The following is a 23607-nucleotide window of genomic DNA, read 5'->3' as shown; positions in this document are numbered from 1 at the left end:
GACCAGCCTGGGCAACATGGCAAAACCCCATCTCTACAAAACATGCAAACATTAGCTGGTGCGGTGGCACGGGCCTGTAGTCCTATCTGCTCTGGAGACTGAGGTGGGAGGATCACTTGAGCCTAGGAGGTGGAGGCTGCAGTGAGCTGTGATCATGCCACTGCACTGGGTGACAGAGGGAGACCCTGTCACACACAAACACACATACACACACACCATGGACTTAGAAAAAATTCCAGGATACTTGTGAAATACTGTCAGTGATCTTTAGTCGATGATTAACATTTCTTCTAACATCTAAATAGGGATAATAAGTCAAAATTTACTGAGTACCTACTATGTGCCAAACTCTTTAAGCAATTTACTTATATTGACTTACATAATTCTCACAACAGTGCTCTGATTTAGTGCTATTAGCCATATTAAACTCCCATGTTACTGTCTACTTGCATTTGCTGCTTTATTAGCCTGAAGGTTTATTTCAAAGAAAATGAAAATTACTTTTAGCCTAAAGATATTTGCGGCCGGGCACGGTGGCTCACGCCTGTAATCCCAACATTTAGGGAGGCCGAGGCGGGCAGATCACAGGGTCAGGAGATCCGAGACCATCCTGGCTAATATGGTGAAACCCCGTCTCTACTAAAAACATACAAAAAAGTAGCCAGGTGTGGTGGCGGGCGCCTGTAGTCCCAGCTGCTCAGGAGGCTGAGGCAGGAGAATGGTGTGAACACAGGAGGCGGAGCTTGCAGTGAGCGGAGATCAGCGCCACTGCACTCCAGCTTGGGCGACAAAGCGAGACTCCGTCTCAAAAAAAATAATAATAATAATTTCAATTGTAGTTTATCTACAAGCTTTACCTGAATGTTTTTGTGTTGACTGCTAGTTGGGGTCAGCCATTATTGTGTGCTTGCTCCATTCTCCATCATAGGATAATTGATATTTTCTTTTTGTTGTCATGAGCAAAATGGAAAGTATTTCTGATTTTCCATAAACTGAGTCATTTGTCCAATAGAAACTTAAAATTATTGCACTTTTCCATACTTGAGCTAGACCTAGTCATTATTGTGTTGAAGTTTTTCTTTTCTAAATTACTTGTAGCTTTTCCCCAAAAAAATCTTTTGATTTTCAGATTATTTCTTTAAAACAAAATAAATATTTGATAACACTTTTGAAGTATTTTATTGTCTATAAAATTAAGTTTTTGTGATGTGTTAATCATCCACCTTAGAAATAGGCTATCAGCTAATTTGGTGAGAAACCGGTCAGTGCTAGAGATAGTGTGATAGGGGCTTTTGCATACCTGTGAAATAAATGGTGTGTGTGGTTTTTTTTTTTAGACAGAATCTGTGTTATCCTGGCTGGAGTGCAGTAGCATGATCTCGGCTCACTGCAACCTCCACCTTCCAGGTTCAAGGGATTCTCCTGCTTCAAGCCTCAAGCCTGGGATTACAGGTGTCCGCCATCATGCATGGCTAATTTTTGTGTTTTTAGTAGGGACAGGGTTTCACCATGTTGGCCAGGCTGGTCTTGAACTGCTGACCTCAGGTGATCTGCCCTCCTCAGCCTCCCAAAGTGCTGGGATTACAGGCGTGAGCCACCACACCCGGCCGCATTTCTTTTTTTTTAATAAGTTCTCTCAGAAAGGATGACAACATGTCCAAAATCATTCATCTATTAAGATGGTATGAGTTGGGATTCAAATTCAGGCAATTCATTTTAAACTGTACACACTACTTAGTACAGTCTAATGACAGTCATTAGACAAAGCGTTTGGGAATTTTATAATATATAGTTTTAGCATAGGTATAGAAAGGCCTGGGTAGTTTTAAAATTTTCTCATTATTGGGTCTATATTTGTGGAAGGGGAAGCTATAATAATGCTATCTCAACTGTAGGCTCAGTTCTTGTTAGGGGAGCTTATATGCTCGTCTAAGAATCACAGAAGGGAATTTCTAAATGGAAGTACTTGTGGCCTTCATGTTACAGAGCAGATCAGTCTTGGTAAGTACTGTATGCCTTCCCTTCCAAAACTGAGTAACTTGGCACTCAACCTACCTTACTTTAGAGGAAAAGGGATGTCCCACTAAGCTTCTGGGCCCATTTCTTGGATTGCATCTTTATCCAGTAGGTTTCTGCTGGCAAAATAGGTTGTAAGAACACGTCCCTTTTGTTTTTTTTCTTTTCTTTTTTTTTTTTTGAGTCAGTGTTTCGCTCTTGTCACTCAGGCCGGAGTACAATGGCACAATCTCGGCTCACTGCAACCTCTGCTTCCCGGGTTCAAGCAATTCTCCTGCCTCAGCCTTACGAGTAGCTGGGATTACAGGTGCCTGCCACCACACCTGGTGAATTTCTGTGTTTTTAGTAGAGACAGGGTTTCACCATGTTGGCCAGGCTGATCTTGAACTCTTGACCTCAGGTGAGCCACCGTGCCCTGCTCTTTTTCTTTTCTTTTTTTTTTTTTTTTTTTTTTAATTTTTAAGAGCTCTGTTGCCCATGCTGTAGTGCAGTGGCAGGATCATAGCTCATTGTAACCTCAAACTCCTGGGCTCAGTTGATCTTCCTGCCTAGCTGGGATTATAGGTGCACACCACTGCGCCTGGGTAATTTAAAAAAAAATTTTTTTTTTTTTTTTAAGAGATGGAAAGGGGTGGGTCTTACTTTGTCTCCCAGGCTGGTCTAGAACTCCTGGGCTCAGGCATGAGCCACCATGCCTGGCCCAATTTTTGAATTTTTTGAAAGGTTCTCACTGTGTTGCCCAGAATGGTCTCAATCTCCAGATCTGAAGTGATCTTTCCCACTTGGCCGCCTAAAGTGCTGGGATTACACCGCACCTGGCCCATGCTTTTCTTTAATGAAGATAGATTACCTTATTTCTCTCAGTTTTTATGATAGCCATATACCTGCAAAGTTCAATCTTCCATTTAAGATTATTTTGTTTTTATTTTTAATTATTTCAGTGTATGCTGTGTCTGTTAACTTGAAGTAAGGATAATAATTTCGTACCTTACTTGTGCTCTCCCTTTGTGGTCAAATCATTATACTACTTTTCTTTCTTTTGTTTTTTCTTCAACTTTTATTTTAAATTCCCGGGTACACTTGCAGGTTTGTTACATAGGTAAATGTGTGCCATGGTGGTTTGCTGCACAGATCAACCCATCACCTAGGTATTAAGCCCAGCATTCATTAGCTATTCTTCCTGATACTCTCTCTCCCTCTGCCCCTTTGTACTACTTTTCACCATTATGATTTTTACCCATCCACCTGCCAGTTTTACAGTTGATAAATGTAAGGCTGGGGAACAAAGTGAGACCCCCATCTCTACAAAATAAAAATTTCTGAATTAGCCATGTGTGGTGTTAAACACCTTGTAGTCCCGGCTGCTTGGGGCTGAGGCAGGAGGATTGCTTGAGCCCAGAGGTCGAGGCTACAGGGAGCTGTGACTGAACCACTACTCCAGCCTGGCTGATGAAGCAAGACCCTGTCTCAGAAAAAAAAAATGTAGCTCGGGCACAGTGGCCCACATCTGTAATCCCAGCACTTTGGGAAGCCAAGGTGGGGGAGGATTGCTCAAGGCCAGAAGTTCGATACCTGCCTGGGCAACATAGCAAGACCCTATCTCCATAAAAAGTTAGAAAATTAGCTGGGCATGTGGCACATACTTGTAGTCTTAGCTACTCAGGAGGCTGAAGTCAGAGAATTGCTTGAGCCCAGGAGTTTGAGGCTGCCATGAACTTTGTGGCTGCCATGAACTATGGTCATGCTACTGCACTCCAGCCTGGGTGACAAAGTGAGACCCTATTTCTAAAAACAAAAAATTTAAAAAAAGAAATGTAAGGGAGTTGGAATTCCTCCACACACTGAAGAGTATCTTTGGCCATAATCATATTTGTGCTCCTTATTATAAAGTACTTGCCACGGCATCCAGAATAGTGTGCTTACATTGAGTTTTTACCTTGAATTTTATAAAGTATTTTTTACATTTCAAAATAGTTTTATCTGTTCTGTGACTCATATCTTACAGAGTTAAACAGGTTAAATTCTCACTGTTACTTGAGGCATGAAGAAAATGATACATGGAGAAATGTTTTTGTTCAAGGCAGCACTGCTAGCGAATGGTAAAACTGGGATTCTGTGCTGTTTCTGCCTCTTGATAGAACTCCATGTTCGTTGTAGGTGGGTCTGCCTCTACCCCTACTATAATTAGAAAAGGAGGTCAGAACACTTAGGGTGGAAAAGCTTTTGGGGGTAAGGGCTGTGAGAGAAATGAACAGATCAGTCAGTAGTATAGAATCTTGTATATGCCAAGCATTCTGTATATTTACCAAGAAGAGCTCAGTGTTGGAACAAGGGGAAGTATTTCACTTTGAAAAGTTTGTTTGTTTATTTAGAGACAAGGTCTTGCTGTCACCCAGGCTGGAGTGCAGTGCCACGATCATCGCTCACTGCAGCCTCAAACTCTTAGGCTCAAGTGATCTTCCTACCTTAGCCTCCCAGGTAGCTGGGACTATAGGCACATGCCACCATGTGCAGCTGATTTATTTTTAAATTTTTTTAGGGGACGTGGGATCTTACTGTGTTGCCCAGACTAGTCTTGAATTTCCGGCCTCAAGCAATGCTCCTACCTCGCCCTCCTGAGTAGCCAGGATTATAGCTGTGAGCTACCACACCTGGCCCATTTTAGTTTTTAAATGCCACTATGTAATGAGGCATTTACATTTTTTTCCAAAAAATCAGGAAAGAAGGACTTGGAGCACATACCTGTTATGGGTTTAAAGCATACTTTAGTCTCGGCCGGACGCGTGGCTCACGCCTGTAGTCCCAGCACTTTGGGAGGCCGAGACGGGCAGATCACGAGGTCAGGAGATGGAGACCATCCTTGCTAACACGGTGAAACCCCATCTCTACTAAAAATACAAAAAAAATTAGCCGGGCGTGGTGGCGGGAGCCTGTAGTCCCAGCTACTCAGGAGGCTGAGGCAGGAGAATGGCGTGAACCTGGGAGGCAGAGCTTGTAGTGAGCTGAGATCGCGCCACCACTGCACTCCAGCCTGGGCGATAGAGTGAGATTCCGTCTCAAAAAAGAAAAAAAAAGCACACTTCAGTCTCCCACCTATATAAGATTTTGGGCCCCATTGACTTTTCTTTTTTTGAGGCGGGATCTCACCCTGTTGCCCGGGCTGGAGTGCAGTGATCAGGGCTTACTGCAGCCTTGACCACCAGACTCAGGTAATCCTCTCACCTCAGTGTCCCAAGTAGCTGGGACCACAGGTGTACACCACCATACCTGGCTAATTTTTTCTATTATTTTTGTAGAGATGGGGTCACCTTATGTTCCCCAGGCTGGCATTAACTCATTTTTGATGGTGCGTTCTCTCTACTAATGAAGCATAGTACATAAGTCCCAGCCTTAAGCCTTGAAGATTGATAAGGACAATATACTGTAGAAGCTGATGGGTTGAGCTGCTTGCTTAGGAGTGACAAGGGTATAGCTGTTCAGTCTGAAATCCTTCAGTATTCCAAATCAGGGCTGTGGTGAAGACCAAAGTTACTTAAACCCAAACCCAACCACTCCCATATTACTTCCCTGCTACCTGAGTCTGATTGGTTGATAGTGAAGATAAAACCATAAAAATTACAGGAATTCTCTATACTATCTCGTTTCTTCAGTGAGAGGAAGTTAAATCTTCTAAACAAGTGAATTTTCCAGATGAATAAAAGCTGTGTACCAGAAGGTGTTTTTTGGGGTTTTTTGCTTTTAAATTTTAGAGACAGGGTCTTGGTCTTTCACCCAGGCTGGAGCGCAGTGGCGTGATCATAGCTCATTGCAGCATCAACATTCTGGGTTCAAGCAGTCGTCCAGCCTCAGCTTCCCAAGTAGTTGGTACTACAGGCACATACTACCATGTCCAGCTAATTTTTGCATTTTTTGTAGAGACAGGGTTTGCCATGTTGCCCAGGCTGGTCTTGAGCTGGTCTCCAATTCTTGGCCTCCAGTGATCCACCCGCCTCAGCTTTCCAAAGTGCTGGGATTACAGTAATGAGCCACCATGCCTGGCCTACCATAAGTTTTAAAAGTCAGTAATTTTTTTATGGAATGTTGACTAAATGTGTACTGGAATGTTTTTCCTAAACAGTAAATGAATATATTGGTTAACCTCTTATTTGTAATGTGTTTATGGGTCATTATTAATGCTTGGTGTTTATGGGTCATTATTAGTACTCGTTTTCCTGCTATACAACAGTACAGTGTTACCAGTGAAATGATTGTATGATGATGCCTTAAAAAAACAAGTATTGAGGCCGGGCACGGTGGCTCAGCCTGTAATCCCAAGCACTTTGGGAAGCCAAGGCGGGCAGATCATAAGGTCAGGAGATCTAGAACATCTTGTCCAATATGGTGAAACCCCGTCTCTATTAAAAATACAAAAATCAGCCGGGTGTGGTGGTGCACACCTGTAGTCCCAGCTACTTCTGGAGGCTGAGTCAGGAGAATCGCTTGAACCCGGGAGGCGGAGGTTGCAGTGAGCCGAGGTCGTGCCACCACACTCCAGCCTGACAAGAGCGAAACTCTCAAAAAAAAATTATTGAGTGCTGGTTATGTACTACATATTGGGACAGGCACTTGAATAAAAAATTTCAGTTAATGCTTATGGCAACCCTGTGAGGTAGGTATTAGTTTTTTCTTAACTATAAATCTTGTTGTATTAACTTGCACTCAGCAAGAAATCTATAATTTTTATGCAAAACCATTCCTTTTAAAAATATTTGCTGAGTTCTCTGTAATGTAGACTTTGTTAGAAGGATACCTCACTCTGTACTACCAGCCTTCTTTATCTCCAATCCCCCCAAAGGTGTAGTGTTGTGTTTTGGTGGGGGTTGGCAGCACCCTACAAGAAAGGGCCTCACATTTCATTTTATAGGAAGAACCAAGATACGAAGCAGGGAGGGAACTTGTTTTTTTTTTTTTTTTGAGACGGAGTCTCGTTCTGTCACCCAGGTTGGAGTGCAGTGGTACGATCTCGGTTCACTACAACCTCTGCCTCCCAGGTTCAAGCGATTCTCTTGCCTCAGCTTCCCGAGTAGCTGGGTTTACAGGCATGCGCTACCATGCCTAGCTAATTTTTGTATTTTTAGTAGAGATGAGGTTTCACCATGTTGGCCAGGCTGGTCTTGAACTCCTGACCTTGTGATCCGCCTGCCTCGGCCTTTGTTATATTTTTTCTTGCTATTGGAATGTGACAGTTTCTACCTGCAGTTGTCTTGGTGATGTTCTGAGCCGCATTTCTCCTTTTGACATTGTTTTCCCATTTCCTAATTGTAAACACCTCTTTTATCAGTATATTTGGGACATCAATTAATGTCAGGATACACAGATCTCATTTAAAAGTAGTGTAGTATTCCACAGTACTTATTCACACAGTAGCTTGTTGGTGGCACAGTGTGGCATTCCTCAAACTTTTTTTCTCAGCATACCTTTAGACTCTTTTTTTTGTTTCTTTTGTTTTCATTTTTATATTTTATTTTGTTTTTTTCAGACAGGGTCTTGCTCTGTTGCCCAGGCTGGAGTGCAGTGGTGTGATCAGAGCTCACTGCAGCCTCAACCTCCTGGCCTCAAGCAATCCTCCTACCCCAGCCTCCCAAGCAGCTGGAACTATGGGCCTGTACCACCATGCCTGGCAAATTTTTATTTTTATTTTGTAGAGATAGAGGTCTCAGCTGGGCGTGGTGGCTCACACCTGTAATCCCAGCACTTTGGGAGGCCAAGGCGGGCAGATCATGAGGTCAAGAGATCAAGACCATCCTGGCCAACATGGTGAAACCCCGTCTCTACTAAAAAAAAATACAAAAATTAGCCAGGCTTCTTTTTTTTTTTTTTGAGTCGGAGTATCACTCTGTCGCCCAGGCTGGATGGAGTGCAGTGGCGCAATCTCGGCTCACTGCAAGCTCTGCCTCCCAGGTTCATGCAATTCTCCTGCCTCAGCCTCCCGAGTGGCTGGGACTACAGGCGCCCACCACCACGCCCGGCTAATTTTTTGTTTTTTCAGTAGAGACGGGGTTTCACCATGTTAGCCAGGATGGTCTCCATCTCCTGACCTCGTGATCCACCCGCCTCAGCCTCCCAAAGTGCTGGGAGTACAGGCGTGAGCCACCACACCCGGCCAAAAAAATTAGCCAGGCTTAAGTGACCCTCCCATAGCAGACTCCCAAGTACCTGGGGACATTGGCGCGTGCCACCATGCCCAGCTGGATACCTTTATACTCTTAAATTGAGGATTCCCCAGAAGTTCATTTGGATTGTATTTATCAGTATTTACCATAATAGAAATTAAAACAGACTTTAGGAAAAAAATCACTTAAAAATAATGTTTTAACATAGCATGTTAACAAAATATCATTAAGAAAAAATAACTTTTCTAAAATAAGAGTTTAATGAGAAGAGTGTCTTTTTTTTTTTTTTTTTGAGACAGAGTCTCACTGTCGCTTAGGCTGGAGTGCGGTGGCACAATCTCGGCTTACTGCAACCTCTGCCTCCCAGGTTCAAGCAATTCTCCTGCTTCAGCCTCCCTAGTAGCTGGAATTACAGGCATGCACCACCACACCCAGCTAATTTTTATATTTTTAGTAGAGACGGGGTTTCACCATGTTGGCCAGGCTAGTCTCGAATTCCTGATGTCAAGTGATTTGCCTGCCTCGGCCTCCTGAAGTGCTGTGATTACAGGTGTGAGCCACCATGCCTGGCCTATTTTTACAAATTGCAGCATCTGGCCTAATTTTTAAAAAACCAGAAAGATTCTCATCTGCTTCTGCATTCAGTCTTTGGCAGTATCAGTGTAGACTGAGAGAATTAATGGTGGAAAAGGCATGTAACCTTGTAGTATCATTTTGAAAATAATTTTGACTTTGCAGGCCCCATGGTGTCCCCAGATCACATTTTGAGAACGGCTGGTATAGATTGTTTTTAGTTTGTTGCCATTACAGACTCAGCTGATGAAATCTTTATCCATATACCTTGGCACTTATCTGAGGGTATAGGGTAATTTCCTAGAAGAATGGTTGGCCCAAAGAATAGTATGTGTTTAAAAGTTGGGTAGGTGAAGATGATTCAATTTTCAGTCTTGGTACTGGTAAATGAGTATTAAGGACGCCTTATGTTTTTGAGAAAGTCCAAGTGCACATATCAATTAGTAGACATTAGAACTTGTTAGGAATGATAGATTCCACAGTGGCAGATCTAATTAGAAGTACTGATGGATTCCGCTTAGCTTTAGCACTCTCTTGATTTTCATTTTTCTCTGTGTTTCCTTTCTCATTCTTTCTCAAGTCTCAATATTGGAGTTTTCTTGAATTTTGGAGTGTAGGATTTCCTATCCCTGGTCTTTGTGACAATGTCTTTCTCAGATGTGTGGGAGAAGGTATCTCGTGTGTGTGTGTGTGTGTGTGTGTGTGTGTGTGTAAATGATTCCTCTTGGGAGATGAGGGCATCTGTTTCATTGGAGAGGATAGATGTGTTTCTCAGATGAGTTGGGGTGAATGGGGTCTGTCTTGAGTGTGTGCTTCAGTTATTGAGTTCCACTAGACATAACTGTTTTCAGAAACATGTTTTGCTCTTAGTTAGAACCTTCTCTGCCTCCCTCTTAATGTTGCTGAGGTCTCCTGCTAAGGATCATCATTTCTCGCCTGTCATCTCTGCTACCATGTTATTTAATAAATACCTCTCCTAAAGTTGAGCTCTATATCCCCATCCATACCCATACCTTAGTAGGATAGAATTACTGTGCCTAATACTGTAGCTGTAGCAACAAAATACAAACTTGTTGGGGCGAAGGATTGTGTTAATTGATACTAACACTGAACTGGATCTTTTATAGTTGATTGGTTTAGTGTTTATAACTTGGCTCAATAAAACCTATTAGGTGATGGAGGGAAACCTAATAGACTAGGAATAAACCTAGTATTGTGTCTTTTATTTATTGTCTTACTGAGCCCTCAAGTTGAAAGACTTTGAACTTTCTAGCCTCTACAGCCTACTTATCTCTTTGGGAATATGGTATTGGGGATCAGAGCTGGACTTCCTAGACCAAAACTGTGTGATATGGCTGAAAAGAGAGTTTCAGGGGATACTTCCCTCTAATATCCTGAATGGTCCAGAAAAACATTTCCCAATACTAGAAGCTTCTAGTATGTCCTGTTTTAGCCAGAACTTTGGAAGGGAGTACGTCAAACCTTTCCCCCCCCTTTCTAATTATCCTGATCCTGTAAACACTACTAAGAGAGTTTTGAAGAAAATGTAAAAGAGACTGGTACTTGAGAAATAATTGCTATTAGGGATTAGGTGGCTGACAATGTCATACCACTGCACTGCCGTGTTTTTTGTTTTAGTGACTGTAAAAATCAGGCATGTGTTTCTTGAAAGCACAACTTGAATAACAACCTCAATCCCCTGTGCTATGTGTTTCTGACTTCTTAAACTTAAACTTTTGAATTGCAGTATAATACATCAAAAAGGTACACAAATCATAAGTATTCAATTTGATGAATTTTCAAAAAATAACGAGCACACCCTTGAAAAAACATCATAACCACTACTCTGGAAGCCTACTTCATGTTCCTCCCCAGTCACTATCCTACCCAGAGAAAACTGCTAGCCTAATGATAGGTTAATTTTGCCACTTTGTGAGCTTTGTGTAAATGGAATTGTATGGTTTATACCTTTGTCTCAGCTGTCTTTTGTTCAGGTTTGTAAAATATCTGTTGTGTTTACTCTTTGATTCATATATTAACATTGTTCGTGGTATCCATTGTATGAATATTTATACTTTAGAGTTTACCTTTTTGTGTGTGTTTGTTTTGTTTTGTTTTTTTGAGACTGGGTTTTGCTCTGTTGCCTAGGCTGGAGTGCAGTGGCATGGTCTTGGCTCACTACAACCTGCATTTCCAAGGCTTAGGCAATCCTCCCACCTCTGCCTCCTGAGCAGCTGGGATTACAGGCGCGCGCTGCCACACTTGGCTAATTTTTTCAATTTTTTTGTAGAGACAAGGTCTCACTATATTGCCCAGGCTGCACTTCACCTGTTTTTTGTTGTTTTTTTTTTAAACAGTATTTACATACTATATAATTCACCAATTCAAAATGTACAATTCATTGTTTTTTAGTATAATCACAGGTTTGCAACCATCACCACAATCTAATTTTAGAACATTTTGTCTCCTCTGAAAAAAATCATGTGCCCGTTAGCAATCACTACCCACTTTCACTTCCTCCCAGCCCTAAACAAGCACTAATCTGTTTGCTGTCTCTAAATTTACCTGTCTGGACTGGGAACGGTGGCTCACACCTGTAATCCCAGCACTTTGGAAGGCCGAGTCAGGCATATCACTTGAGGTCAGGAGTTTGAGACCAGCCTGGTCAACATGGTAAAACCCAGTCTCTACTAAAAATACAAAAATTAGTTGGGCATGGTGGTACATGCCTGTAGTCCCAGCTACTCAGGTGGCTGAGGCAGGAGAATTGTTTGAACCCAGGAGGCAGAGGCTGCGGTGAGCTCAGATCACGCCACTGCACTCCAGCCTGGGCAACAGAGAGACTGTCTTAAAAAAAAAAAAAAAACATATACACACACACACACACACACACACATATAACTTTATCTATCTGGACGTGTGGTATTTTGTGATGGGCTTCTTTAATTTCATATGTTTTCAAGGTTTATACGTATTGTAATGTGTTAGGTTTTCATTACTCTGTGTAGCTGAGTATATGCCACATTGAATTTATCTGTTCATTTTTTGCTGTTGTAAATAACCTTGCTGTGAATATAAATGTACAAGTTTTTGTCTGGGCATGTATTCATTTCTCTTGGATATATACCGAGAAGGGAAATTGCAAGGTAACTGCTTAGGTTTTTGAAGAACTGCGAAACTTTTCCAAAATTGATGCCTCGTTTTATATTCCCAGAAGCAATGTATGAAGCTTCCCGTTTCTCTACAGCCTTGTCACCACTTGTTATTGTCTTGTCTTTGATTGTAGACATTCTAGTGGGTACTAAATGGTATCTCGTTTGTGGTTTTGGTTTTTGTTTTCATTTGAGACAGAGTCTCTGTCGTCCAGGCTGGAGTGCAGTGGTGCAATCCTGGCTCACTGCAACCTCCACATCCCAGGTTAAAGTGATTCTCCTGCCTCAGCCTCCTGAGTAGCTGGGTTTAAAGACATGCACAACCATGCCCAGTTAATTTTTTGTGTGTCTTTTATAGAGATGGGGTTTCACCATTTTGGCCAGGCTGGTCTCGAACTCCTGACCTCAAGTGATCCACCTGCCTCAGCCTCCCAAAGTGCTGGTATTATAGGCATGAGCCACCGTGCCTGGCCTTTATTTGTGGGTTTGATTTGCATTTCCCTAATGACTAATGCTGAGCATCTTTTCATATGCTTACTAGTTTTTTGTATATCCTTTTTGGATAAATTTCTATTCAAATTCATTGCCCACATTTTAATATTGAGTTGTAAGAATCCTTTATATATTCCGGATACAAGTCCTTTACCAGATATATGCTTTCCAAATCTTTTCTCTCATTCTGTGGGCTTTCTTTTTACTTGATGGTATTGTTTGCAGCACAAACAAGTTTTTAATTGTGATGCCCAATTTTTTCTTTTATATAGGTTGTACTTTTGTGCGTTTCCTAGTTGGGTCCTATGCCATTAGAGATCTTGCATCTTCTGAAATATAATTTGATAAAGTAATCCAATTCTTTCACTCTATTTTACTTTTGTAATTTTCTGGAGATAGATTGTGTCTGAGAATATGAGTTGTATTTCAAAGTAGGTTTTTGTGTGTCTTTAGTAGAGACGGAGTTTCACCATGTTGGCCAGGCTGGTCTTGAACCTCTGACCTCAAGTGACCCACCTGCCTGCTGAGGCGGGCAGATTATCTGAGGTTGGGAATTCAAGACGAGCCTGACCAACATAGAGAAACCCTGTCTCTACTAAAAATACAAAATTAGCCAGGCATGGTGGCACATGCCCAGCTACTCAGGAGGCTGAGGCAGGACAGTCACTTGAACCCAGGAGGTGGAGGTTGTGGTGAGCCAGGATCGCACGATTGCATTCCAGCCTGGGCAACAAGAGCGAAACTCCGTCTCAAAAAAAAAAAAAAAAGTAATATTGATCCATAATGTACTTTATATACTTTATTATTTCTGTGGAGAATAATAGAATGCAATTTTTATTCTGGTAATTAAAATAATGAAAGACTACAAAGATAGTTGGAGATTTTTATACTTTTTTTTAAATTTTATATTACAAATATATAGTATGGGGTCTCACCATCCTATATATGAGAGCAGGCTAGCCTCAAGCAATCCTCCCATCTCGGCCTCCCAAAGTGCTGGGATTACAGGCATGAGCCACTGCACCTTCCTTTGTTTTTTGAGACAGGATCTCTTATCACCCAGTCTAGAACCCAGTCTAGAGTGTAGTGGCACAGTCATGGCTCACTGTAGTCTTGAGATCCTGGGCTCAGGAGATCCTCCTGCTTGTCTCTTGAGTGGCTAGAATTATAGGCATGCCCTACCTCATCCAGCTTATTTATTTATTTATTTATTTATTTATTTATTTATTTATTTACTTTTTGAGGCAGAGTCTCTGTTGACGAGGCTGGATTGCAGTGATGCGATCTCAGCTCACTGCAACCATGCCCGGCTAATTTTTGTATTTTTAGTACAGATGGGGTTTAATCATGTTGGCCAGGCTGGTCTCAAACTCCTGACCTCAAGCGATCTGCCCACCTCAACCTTCCAAAATGCTGGGATTACAGGCGTGAGTCACCACGCCCAGCCTACTTTTTCTTATTTTTATTTTATTTTATTGTTATTTTATTTTTGCAGAGGCAAGGTCCTACTTTATTGGCAAAATCGTTCTCAAACTCCTGGCCTCAGGTGATCCTCCCACCTCAGCTTCCCAAAGTGCTGGGTTATAGGTGTGAGCCACCACACCTGGCCACCTGCTGCTTTTTCATGTTGTGAATTTATCACTAGCACAGCTCTTAATAACCAAAATAAAATCCTGAAAATTGAGCATAAAGAGAATTGAAGGGGCACTGGAAAATGTGTTTTGATTAATCTGGCAAAAGTTGGATAAAGAGGAAGAAGACTAAAACAGCATTTTCTCCAAAATGTGAGAATGCTTATCTGAGCCTCCTAAGCCAAAACCAGTTTTTGTAAAGAAAAAAAGCCCAAAGACATGGGGTTTGTGGGGAATACAGGTAGAAAAAAATAATATGGTGAATGTTTAGTTACCTTAAGTACTCAAAGGATAAGAAAGAGATTTTGGATTAATTAGGTCACCTGTACTAGACATAGTTGGGAGGGTTGGTGTGAAGTGGAAAGCTGTTCATGTGCATAAGACATACACAAATTGAGTTCTCAGAACTTGGTTAATTTACTGCGTTCGGTATTACTTGGTACTGTTCTGAGCACACAGTAGTGAATGGTCATTAAATCATTAATATTGGACAGCATTCATAAAACAAATGAATTTTGATATAAAAGCAAACTAAATTTGGAAATGTTAAGAGCACTCTTAGCCATCTAACCACTATTTGGAATGGGTAAAGCAATTGTTAAGTGTAATAGAAGAAATGAAAGCTCCGTATGAGAGACAGTTGCAGAGAAAACTGCTTTTTCTCAAATATTTTGGGCCAGAGTTTGTCTTCAGGTAGTACTTGCAGGTATAAACTAGAACCGGTTGATAAGAGGAGAGGGGTATGGGAAGTCATACAATATATAAGAGATTTTAACCCAGATCATCTGACTTCACATTGTGTTGTTTAATTACCTTCTGCTGTCCATAAATTAGTAGATTTTCTATTGTTATCCAGTCCTTACTCGTCAGATTATCATGTCTTTCCTGTTAAAAGTAAGCACGTATATAAAACATTTATTGGCTGGGTGCAGTGGCTTGTGCCTGTAGTCCCAGCACTTTGGGAGGCCAAGACGGGTAGATTGTTTGAGCCCAGAGACCAGCCTGGGCAATAAAGGGAGACCCCCTCTGTACAAAAAATAAAAAAATTCACCAAGCATGGTAGCTGGCACCTATCCCAACTACCCAGAAGGTGGAGGTTGCAGTGAGCTGAGATCGCACAACTGCAACAGAGCAGAGACTCTGTCTCAGAAAAACATTTCTTGGGTTACAAGTTACTGTAATTAAACTTACATTGTTTTAAAAATAATTTTTCTAGGCCAGGCACGGTGGCTCACGCCTGTAATCCCAGCACTTTGGGAGGCCGAGGCTGGTGGATCACGAGGTCAAGAGATTGAGACCATCCTGGCCAACATGGTGAAACGCCATCTCTACTAAAAATACAAAATTAGCTGGGCGTGGTGGCGCATGTCTGTAGTCCCAGCTTCTCAGGAGGCTGAGGCAGGAGAATCGCTTGAACTCGGGAGGCGGAGGTTGCAGTGAGCCGAGATCGCGCCACTGCACTCCAGCCTGGCGACAGAGTGAGACTCTGTCCCAAATAATAATAATTTTTCTATAACTGAAGTTGAGTTTGCATCAGATGTTCAGAAAAGGAAATATGGCCGGGCACAGTGGCTTGCACCTGCAATCCCAGCACTTTGGGAGGAGGGGGCAGTGGGAGGATCACTTGAGCCCAGGAGTTGCAGACCAGCCTGGGCAACATAGCGAGACTCTATCTCTACAAAAAGTGAAAAAATATTTAAAAATATTTTTTGAGGCCAGGCACAGTGGCTCACGGGTGTAATGCCAGCACCTTGGGAGGCTGAGGCTGGTGGATCACCTGAGGTCAGGAGTTTGAGACCAGCCTGACCAACATGGTGAAACCCCGTCTCTACTAAAAATACAAAACATTAGCCTGTTGTGGTGGCGCACACCTGTAATCCCAGCTGCTCAGGAGGCTGAGGCAGGAGAATCTCTTGAGCCTGGGAGGCGGAGGTTGCAGTGAGCTGAGGATCGCACCACTGCACTCCAGTCTGGGCGACAGAGAGAGGCCCTGTCTCATAAAAAAAAAATTTTTTTTAAGGAAATATGTATGTACGTAAGGGAATATAATTTTGCTGTTTTACAGTAACATAATGGAATGTCTTTTTCTGTTTCCTAGGTTCTCTACTTTTAGAGTCCAAAATAAATCCTAACACCGCATACCAGAAACAACAGGTAAAATTTTGAAGATGTGTTTTATCATGCGTATTTTCCTTTTGAATAAATGAAAGTTTATTATCTGATTGCTTATAGTGAAAAATTTAGAACAGATTACAACAGTTTGCCAGTGAAATTCTAAAATAGGATTTCTGCCAATTCCTATAGTGTTTAACACAATAATTTTAAATTTAAAAAGCTTGCCAGAAGTTAAAATGGAGTTTGTGTTCCACCTATTATAGCAACTGAGCCTTAAAATTTCCTTGTTTTTACCTAAAAAAAAAGGTGACCATTGATGTGATAAGCTGCTACTAACACAGTTAAATGGTGAAAATTCCTGTTGTGGATGATAGTGCAGAAGGAACATTAATATCTCCCTCTACAGCAGTACTGTGTAGATAGGAATCTGTCATATGAATCCGATTTCTTTTACAGATTCCTGAATAGGGTCTTATTATGATACTACAGTTTTGAAGATAACTGTACTTCACAGTACAGTGTACTCAAAATACACTTTCTTAAACCTTTCTAATATGCAAAGAAATATCAGAAAGTAAATCTTTCACTTAGTATCAGCTAGTGCTGTTATTAAATGGTATTCATTCAGTACACACGCACGTGTGCTTCACGTACACCCACACAGACACACAAGATGAGTGCTCTATATAGCCAGTGAAGTCAAGATCAGTTCCCTCATTGCCCGGAAGATGCAGATACAAAATAGTTAATTGAGAAGAAAGAAGATTACCAGCTTGTTCATAAAGTTCTTTGCTTCATCATTGATCTTTAAAATACTAGAAGGAAGTTAGTATTGTTTTTATTTTTCCCATTAGGTGATGCGTAAAGGTCGTGACTTGTTTGACCACACAAATAGTGGTTAGGAATGCTGGTGTCAACTCCTAAATATATTTAGTCGTGATTTATTTATCCACCAAACATTCATACAGTATATTTTCTTGATAGTTTGATAGTCTGATATAATACTGTATTGCATTTAATGTTCTTAAGAAAACTTAAGTTTAATGGAAAAATCTAGAGCCTGGAGTATTTGGCTTTGGTCTTCCATACTTAAATACATTAAATTCATGTTTTGAAGTTGTATTCAGCTGAAGAGTAAAAGCACATCTTAAGAAAAAGGAAAGATGGAAACTGTTTTGAGAATGAATGAACAGATTCATGTGTCTCAGTCTATAGGTTTTTGGGTGATAAGCAAGATAATTTGGAGAAAAGTTGCTGTAATATTTGGAATCTTCAAGGAACACAGAAGAGCAGTTTCTAAAATTTTATAAACTTGCTAGATTTGTCAAATGGGTAATTAAGAGCATATGTCTGGCTATACCCTGACTTAAGCATCAGCCTCCAAGTGATTCTGAATATACATTATAGCAGAATGTGTTATTGGCTTTACACTTATCCTAGTAGCCTTTATTGGGCTGATAATCGTATTTATCAGAATTTTAGGAGCCATCTAATTTGGGCAGGTTGTTCCCTTCACTCCCAAGATGATTGTTATTTTTTCCCAACTTTGTTTTCATCACTAAGAAGTAGTACCAGCCAGGCGCGGTGGCTCACGCCTGTAATCCCAGCACTTTGGGAGGCCGAGGCGGGCAGATCATGAGGTCAGGAGATCGAGACCATCCTAACACGGTGAAACCCCGTCTCTACTAAATATACAAAAAATAAGCTGGGCATGGTGGCAGGCACCTGTAGTCCCAGCTATTCAGGAGGTTGAGGCAGGAGAATGGCGTGAACCTGGGAGGTGGAGCTTGCGGTGAGCCGAGATTGCGCCACTGCACTCCAGCCTGGGCGACAGAGCGAGACTCCATCTCAAAAAAAAAAAAAAAAAAAAAGTGGTATCTGTATTATGACTAGTTTTCATAACAGTATATATCTTTCCCATCCTAATGATGGGGAAACTGAGGCTCAGAGAGGTTACCTCACTTCCTAAGCATTACCTGCCACATAGATGGTGGTATTAGAATTTATACTGTGGCCTCTTTACCTCCTAAATTTCTTAGTATTTTCATTCCATGCTATCTTGAGGGAAAATAACGTAACTTTAATTTTGTCTTACCTGGAGCCTTATAATAAGTGCTCAGTATTTACTGAGCGGATAACCTTGTAAAGTATTTAGGCTGCCAGAATTATAGATTAACTGCAAATTCTTCTACCATTTGTTCTGTTCTGGTGAATTATAAAGGTAAACTAAAAATGAAACCTTACTAATTTTTGGCATGTTGATCTTAGAATGTTAATAGTTTTGAGCTTGAACTGCTACGCAGTCTGGATCAGATTGCCTGCCTGGTGTCTGTGATATCTGGAAGTCCTTTAACATAGTATAAAAAGTGGAGTTTGAGGTGTTTTCCAAAATTCTGAATAAAAATTATAGACTTAGTAATACTGCACAACCAAATCAGATTCTCATTTATTTACTTCTGGCTGGCAGCACTTTAGTCCAGTGAGACTACTGGTCTCATGATTGACAGTTATATAAATGACTGAACAGAGTTAATATGCAGTTTGGCAGATAAATTTTTCATTTTTACTTTTTTAGAGATGGGGTCTTGATATGTTGCTCAGGCTGGAGTACAGTGGCTGTTATTCACAGGTGTGATCATAGTGCACTGCAGCTTCCAACTCCTGGCCTCAAGCAGTCCTCCCTCCTCAGCCCCCTAACTAGCTGGGACTATAGGGATACACCATTGTGCCTTGCTTAGACACATTTTTAAACATGGAATCCATTTGTGTTAGATTAAGAAGGTTCTTGGCTGGGAGTGGTGGCTCACGCCTGTAATTCTAGCACTTTTAGAGCCCAGGAGTTTGAGACCAGCCTGGGCAACGTGGCATAACTCCGCCTCTACAAAAAATACAAACATTGGGCATGGTGGCACATGCCTGTAGTTCCAGCTACTTGGGAGGCTGAGGTGGAAGGACCACCTGAGCCCAGGAAAGTAGAGGCTGCAGTGAGCCATGATGGCACCACTACACCGCAGCCTGAGTGATAGAGACACTATCTCAAAAAACAAACAAACAAAAAAAACAGAAGTGTCCTTGCTAGTGAGAAAGATCAGAAACTGCTGCAATAGAATCATAGGTCCTTAAAGGTACCTTAAGCTAGTCATCTTTCCTTCTCAATACAGGAACCATTATCATCCTGATGGATACCCAGTCGTCGGCCTTTGCATAGCTGTTTTTGGTTACTTACTAGTCAGATTGAATTATTTTTTTCTTTATACCGTACTCAAATCCATCTAACTTTACTCTTCTAAATTCTTTTTGTACCAGCTTGAAAAAACACCGAGTGACATAGCCCTTCAGATTTTGAAGTTAGCCATTAAATGTAACCCTCCTTTGTACCATTCAGTATTTCTTGTATGAGATGATTTGTAGGTTGCTCTCAATGAGAGGGTCCTTTTTTGAAATGGTTGATTGCTATCAAACAGTATGTATATTTATTTATTGCCAGTAAGATTTGAAAGGATTTTTTTTTTTTTTTTTTTTTTTTTTTTGAGACAGACTCTCACTCTGTCACCCAGGCTGGAGTGCAGTGGCACGATCTCGGCTCACTGCAACCTCTGCCTCCTGGGTTCAAGTGACTCCCACGTCAGCCTCCCGTGTAGCTGGGATTGCAGGCATCCGCCATCATGCCTGGCTAAAAGTTTTTTGTATTTTTAGTAGAGACGGGGCTTTACCATGTTGGCCAGGCTGGTCTTGAACTCCTGACCTCAGGTGATCCGCCTGCCTTGGCCTCCCAAAGTGCTGTGATTAGAGGCGTGAGCCACCGCACCCTGCCAAAAGGATATATTAGGCCTTATAAATATTTTGACTCTATTTTTTTTTTTTTTTTTGGAGACAGAGTTTTGTTTCTGTTGCCCAGGCTGGAGTGCAGTGGCACAGTCTCAGCTCACTGCAACCTCCGCCTCCTGGGTTCAAGCAATTCTCCTGCCTCAGTCTCCCGAGTGGCTGGGATTACAGGCACATGCCCGGCTAATTTTTGTATTTTTAGTAGAGATGGGGTTTCACCGTGTTAGCCAGGCTGGCCTCAAACTTCTGACCTCCACCCACCTCAGCCTCCCAAAGTACTGGGATTACAGGCATGAGCCACCACACCCAGCCAAATATTTTTATTATACCATGCATATTGTAGAATATATGCTCTTGGTACTATGAGGAATATAAAATGGTCTCAGTATTGTATGTGCAGTGTCTTGCTGAGATTACATCTTAATAAAAACTGTTGAACTGTTCATTAAATGTTCATTAAAGTTCTGTCTAGATGGCCAGGCACTGTGGCTCATACTTGTAATCCCAGTGCTTTGGGAGGCCAAGGCGGGAGGGCCCGAGGCCAGGAGTTCAAGACCAGCCTAGGCAACATGACAAGACCCCCATCTCTACAAAAAATAAAGCTAAGAAGTTCTGAATAGGAATGAAAGGGTGGTAGGTGCTAGGAGTTTGCTGCTTCTTGAACCATAGCACTTTGCTAAGTTTTTTAAAAAAAAAACAACAACAAACCTATGTATAGGTAAATGCTCACGTACTACAAATTTAGCCAATGATTTCAAGGGCTTCATGGACCTCAGAAGCCCCTGGTGAAAAATACCTGCTGACAATAGAGGGAAGAGAGAAGGAGTTTTATTAACCCTATCGTCCTAACATGCCCTAGCTATTTTATGCTTAGATTTCCTCTTTGGACATTTTAATGACAGCATAAAATGTAAGTCAGTTTTTTCGGATAGCATTGGTATAATTGGTATAATGTTTTGTTTTTATCTTTTGCAATGCATGAAAAGAATATATTTCATATATTGGTTTAAGTTGTCCTTAAGGAAACATTATTTTTATTTTATAGATTGGGGAAAGTGAAGTGTAAAAAGTCATTGTTTTGAAAAAGAAAGACATTGATAATTGCCAGTATTAGTGTTGCAAAAAGTAAAAATGAGCACAGTTTTATTTCCTTTTGTTTGTTCATTTTTGTTTGTGATAGTGTATGTTAATCACTCAGACTCCTTTTATGTCTCCAAAGGACACTCTGATTGTGTGGTCTGAAGCAGAAAATTATGACTTGGCCCTTAGCTTTCAAGAAAAAGCTGGATGTGATGAAATTTGGGAGAAAATATGTCAGGTAATTTTTTAAATAAAAAAATCAACATGCTTTCTTTAAGTGTTTAGTTTTTTGCCATGCTTTCAACTAATGCCCAAGAGTTTAAATAAATTTCAAATTGATCTTTTAAATTCACTGCTGTCTTTGAACTTGATTTAAAGGAAGGTATAATTTATTGACACTAAACTCCCTAGCTCATGCCTTTGTGTTTTATATCCACCTGCCTTTTGAAACTTTCTCCTTTCGTGTTCACTAGCATCTCAAATTTAGTACTCCAAAACCAAACATAATCTTCTCACATACATCTGTCCCATCTCCTTCTAAGTGCCATCCAGTTGCTGAAATCAGAAACTTGTGGATCATGTTTATCCTTCCATCATTGCTTTTATCCATTCAGTCCCTCGATAATAAATCTAGATCCATTGGCTTATCTTCATTTTTACTTTTGTATTTTTCCAAGCCACCATCATTTCTTGCCTGGTTTATTGGTTTTGTCTTGACTGATCTTCCTAAATCAACATTTTAGCTAGAGTGATTAGGTGATCTTTTTAAAAATGCAAGTCTGATTACATCACTCTTTGTTCATAACTTCTTGTGGCTCTTGAAAGAAAACCCACCCGTGTACTTGTCGTGAGCAGTATGGCTGTTGACTGACTATTCAGCCTTATGGTGCCTCTAGGCTCGAATGTTCTTAATTTATTCTGGACTTTCCCTAGTGACATAATCACAATCTTTTGTGAATTTGCATTTGTATGTGCTCTAGTAGCTAATGCTGTTGGCTCTTGTTATACACTTCTTAGGCCATTTCTTTCTAGAGAAGGTTTTTCCATCTCCATGTTTACTTTATCTAGAGAATAATCTTCACCAGATTCCTTAATTCCTTTGAATGTGGCCCTCAAACCAGCAGCACAAGCATGACCTGGGAACTGATAGAAATGCAAATTCTGAGACTAGCACCCCTCCCACCGACCCCGGACCTACTGGATCAAAAACTACAAGTAGGGTCCAATAATTGTTTTTTAAAATCCTTTCTTAGGAATTCTGTTTTCACAAGCCCTATAGGCCAGACTTTTCTCTGTAAAAAACAAGATGGTAAATATTTAAGGCTTTGCAGGCCATGTAGTCTCTGTCACAGCTAGGTCAACTCTGCTATTCTGTTCGGAAGTAGTCATAGACAGCACATAAATGAATGGAGGGGCTGTCTTCTAGTAAAACTTTTATTTACAAAAACAGGTGGCAGACCAAATCTGGCTGCAGTTTGTCGCTGCCTGCTTTTGGTGATTCTGATGCACCCTAAAGTTTGACAGCCATAGCATTTATAGAAGATATAGTGTCCTTAGCACCGTTTTTCCTTAACTTAATGGAATTTATTTGAAGTATATATTCTACTTAGCTGTGCTTTTCATAAATTAACCTGTCTGTTAAGCTGTCCCTTTCCTTCTCTGAAACATGAAAGGACTAACATTTATATCTGAATACCATCCATCTTTTTAGTTTTTCTTTGCTTTCTGTCCAACAATTATATTTATAGCATATTTCTCTAGATTTTGTCTTGTAGAGTTATCCCAAAGAGAGAGAGGTGACATCAATGAGTTCAGGCTATGTTAATACCATCTGTTATTCAGACAAATCTTGTTCTCCTCTCTTTCATCTTTCTGAATCAAACAGTTCCACTCTGGATACAGTCTTCCTTTATGCCACTGTGTAACTCAAACCTGAACTCACTCTGTCATTGTCATGCCTGGCTCTCCTTTAATATTGTCGGATCTTTACCTTTGTTTGGTCTTTAATGTCATAAAGTTTTCCATCATCTTAATAATTTTATCACTAGCTGCTTTAATATTCTTTTCTAATATTCCCTTTCAACTTTCACATAGTTTATGTTCAAGGTGTCATTTCTCAGTCACTCTTTTTATGGGTTCTGTCTGAACTTCTCAATCATTTTCTAGATCCAAGAAAGTCGTTACATTTTGCTCTCTGAGATATTAAATGTTTTTCTGTTTCTTGAACCATGTTCACCAATTTGCTCAACTCAAAAAGATGGCATTCTTAATATAATAAGGGCACTCCTCTCTTTTCATTTGGTTTGCTAATCAAAATATAACATTTTTCTGTGGGTAAAGTCATAGTTTGGGTGTTAGGAACTTAAAACTATAATGAGAGCTTACATAATTAACAAATTCAGAGCCAGTGTGAGACCATGCAGGTACAAGCCATGAATGTGACTTGCCTCCTTTCAGTGCTGCTGTCCACTTGGTTGAGGTCAAGACCATATCACCTTGCAACACTTTTCAAGAAGAGTATTCCAGGTCATCATCTTTTCTAGTATCTATCAGTGCATCTGTTCATTACGC

The 23607-nt window shown here is 40.8% G+C and overlaps 1 protein-coding gene across 2 annotated transcripts in view; it reads left to right on the top strand.

Annotated features, from left to right (window-relative positions):
* The window catches only part of PPP4R3A (protein phosphatase 4 regulatory subunit 3A), a 51989-nt gene that overhangs the window by 3352 nt on the left and 25030 nt on the right, over positions 1-23607 (top strand). For both annotated transcript variants that reach the window (XM_024231871.3, XM_024231870.3), the window contains exons 2-3: positions 16115-16170; positions 21176-21274. In XM_024231871.3, the coding sequence (XP_024087639.3) occupies positions 16115-16170; positions 21176-21274 (155 nt within the window). The remainder of the gene's footprint in view (positions 1-16114; positions 16171-21175; positions 21275-23607) is intronic.

Source organism: Pongo abelii, chromosome 15 (assembly GCF_028885655.2).
Source record: "Pongo abelii isolate AG06213 chromosome 15, NHGRI_mPonAbe1-v2.0_pri, whole genome shotgun sequence".
Taxonomy (NCBI): domain Eukaryota; kingdom Metazoa; phylum Chordata; class Mammalia; order Primates; family Hominidae; genus Pongo; species Pongo abelii.
Note: the sequence above shows the minus strand (reverse complement) of the source record. Positions and strands in the feature narration are given on the sequence as shown.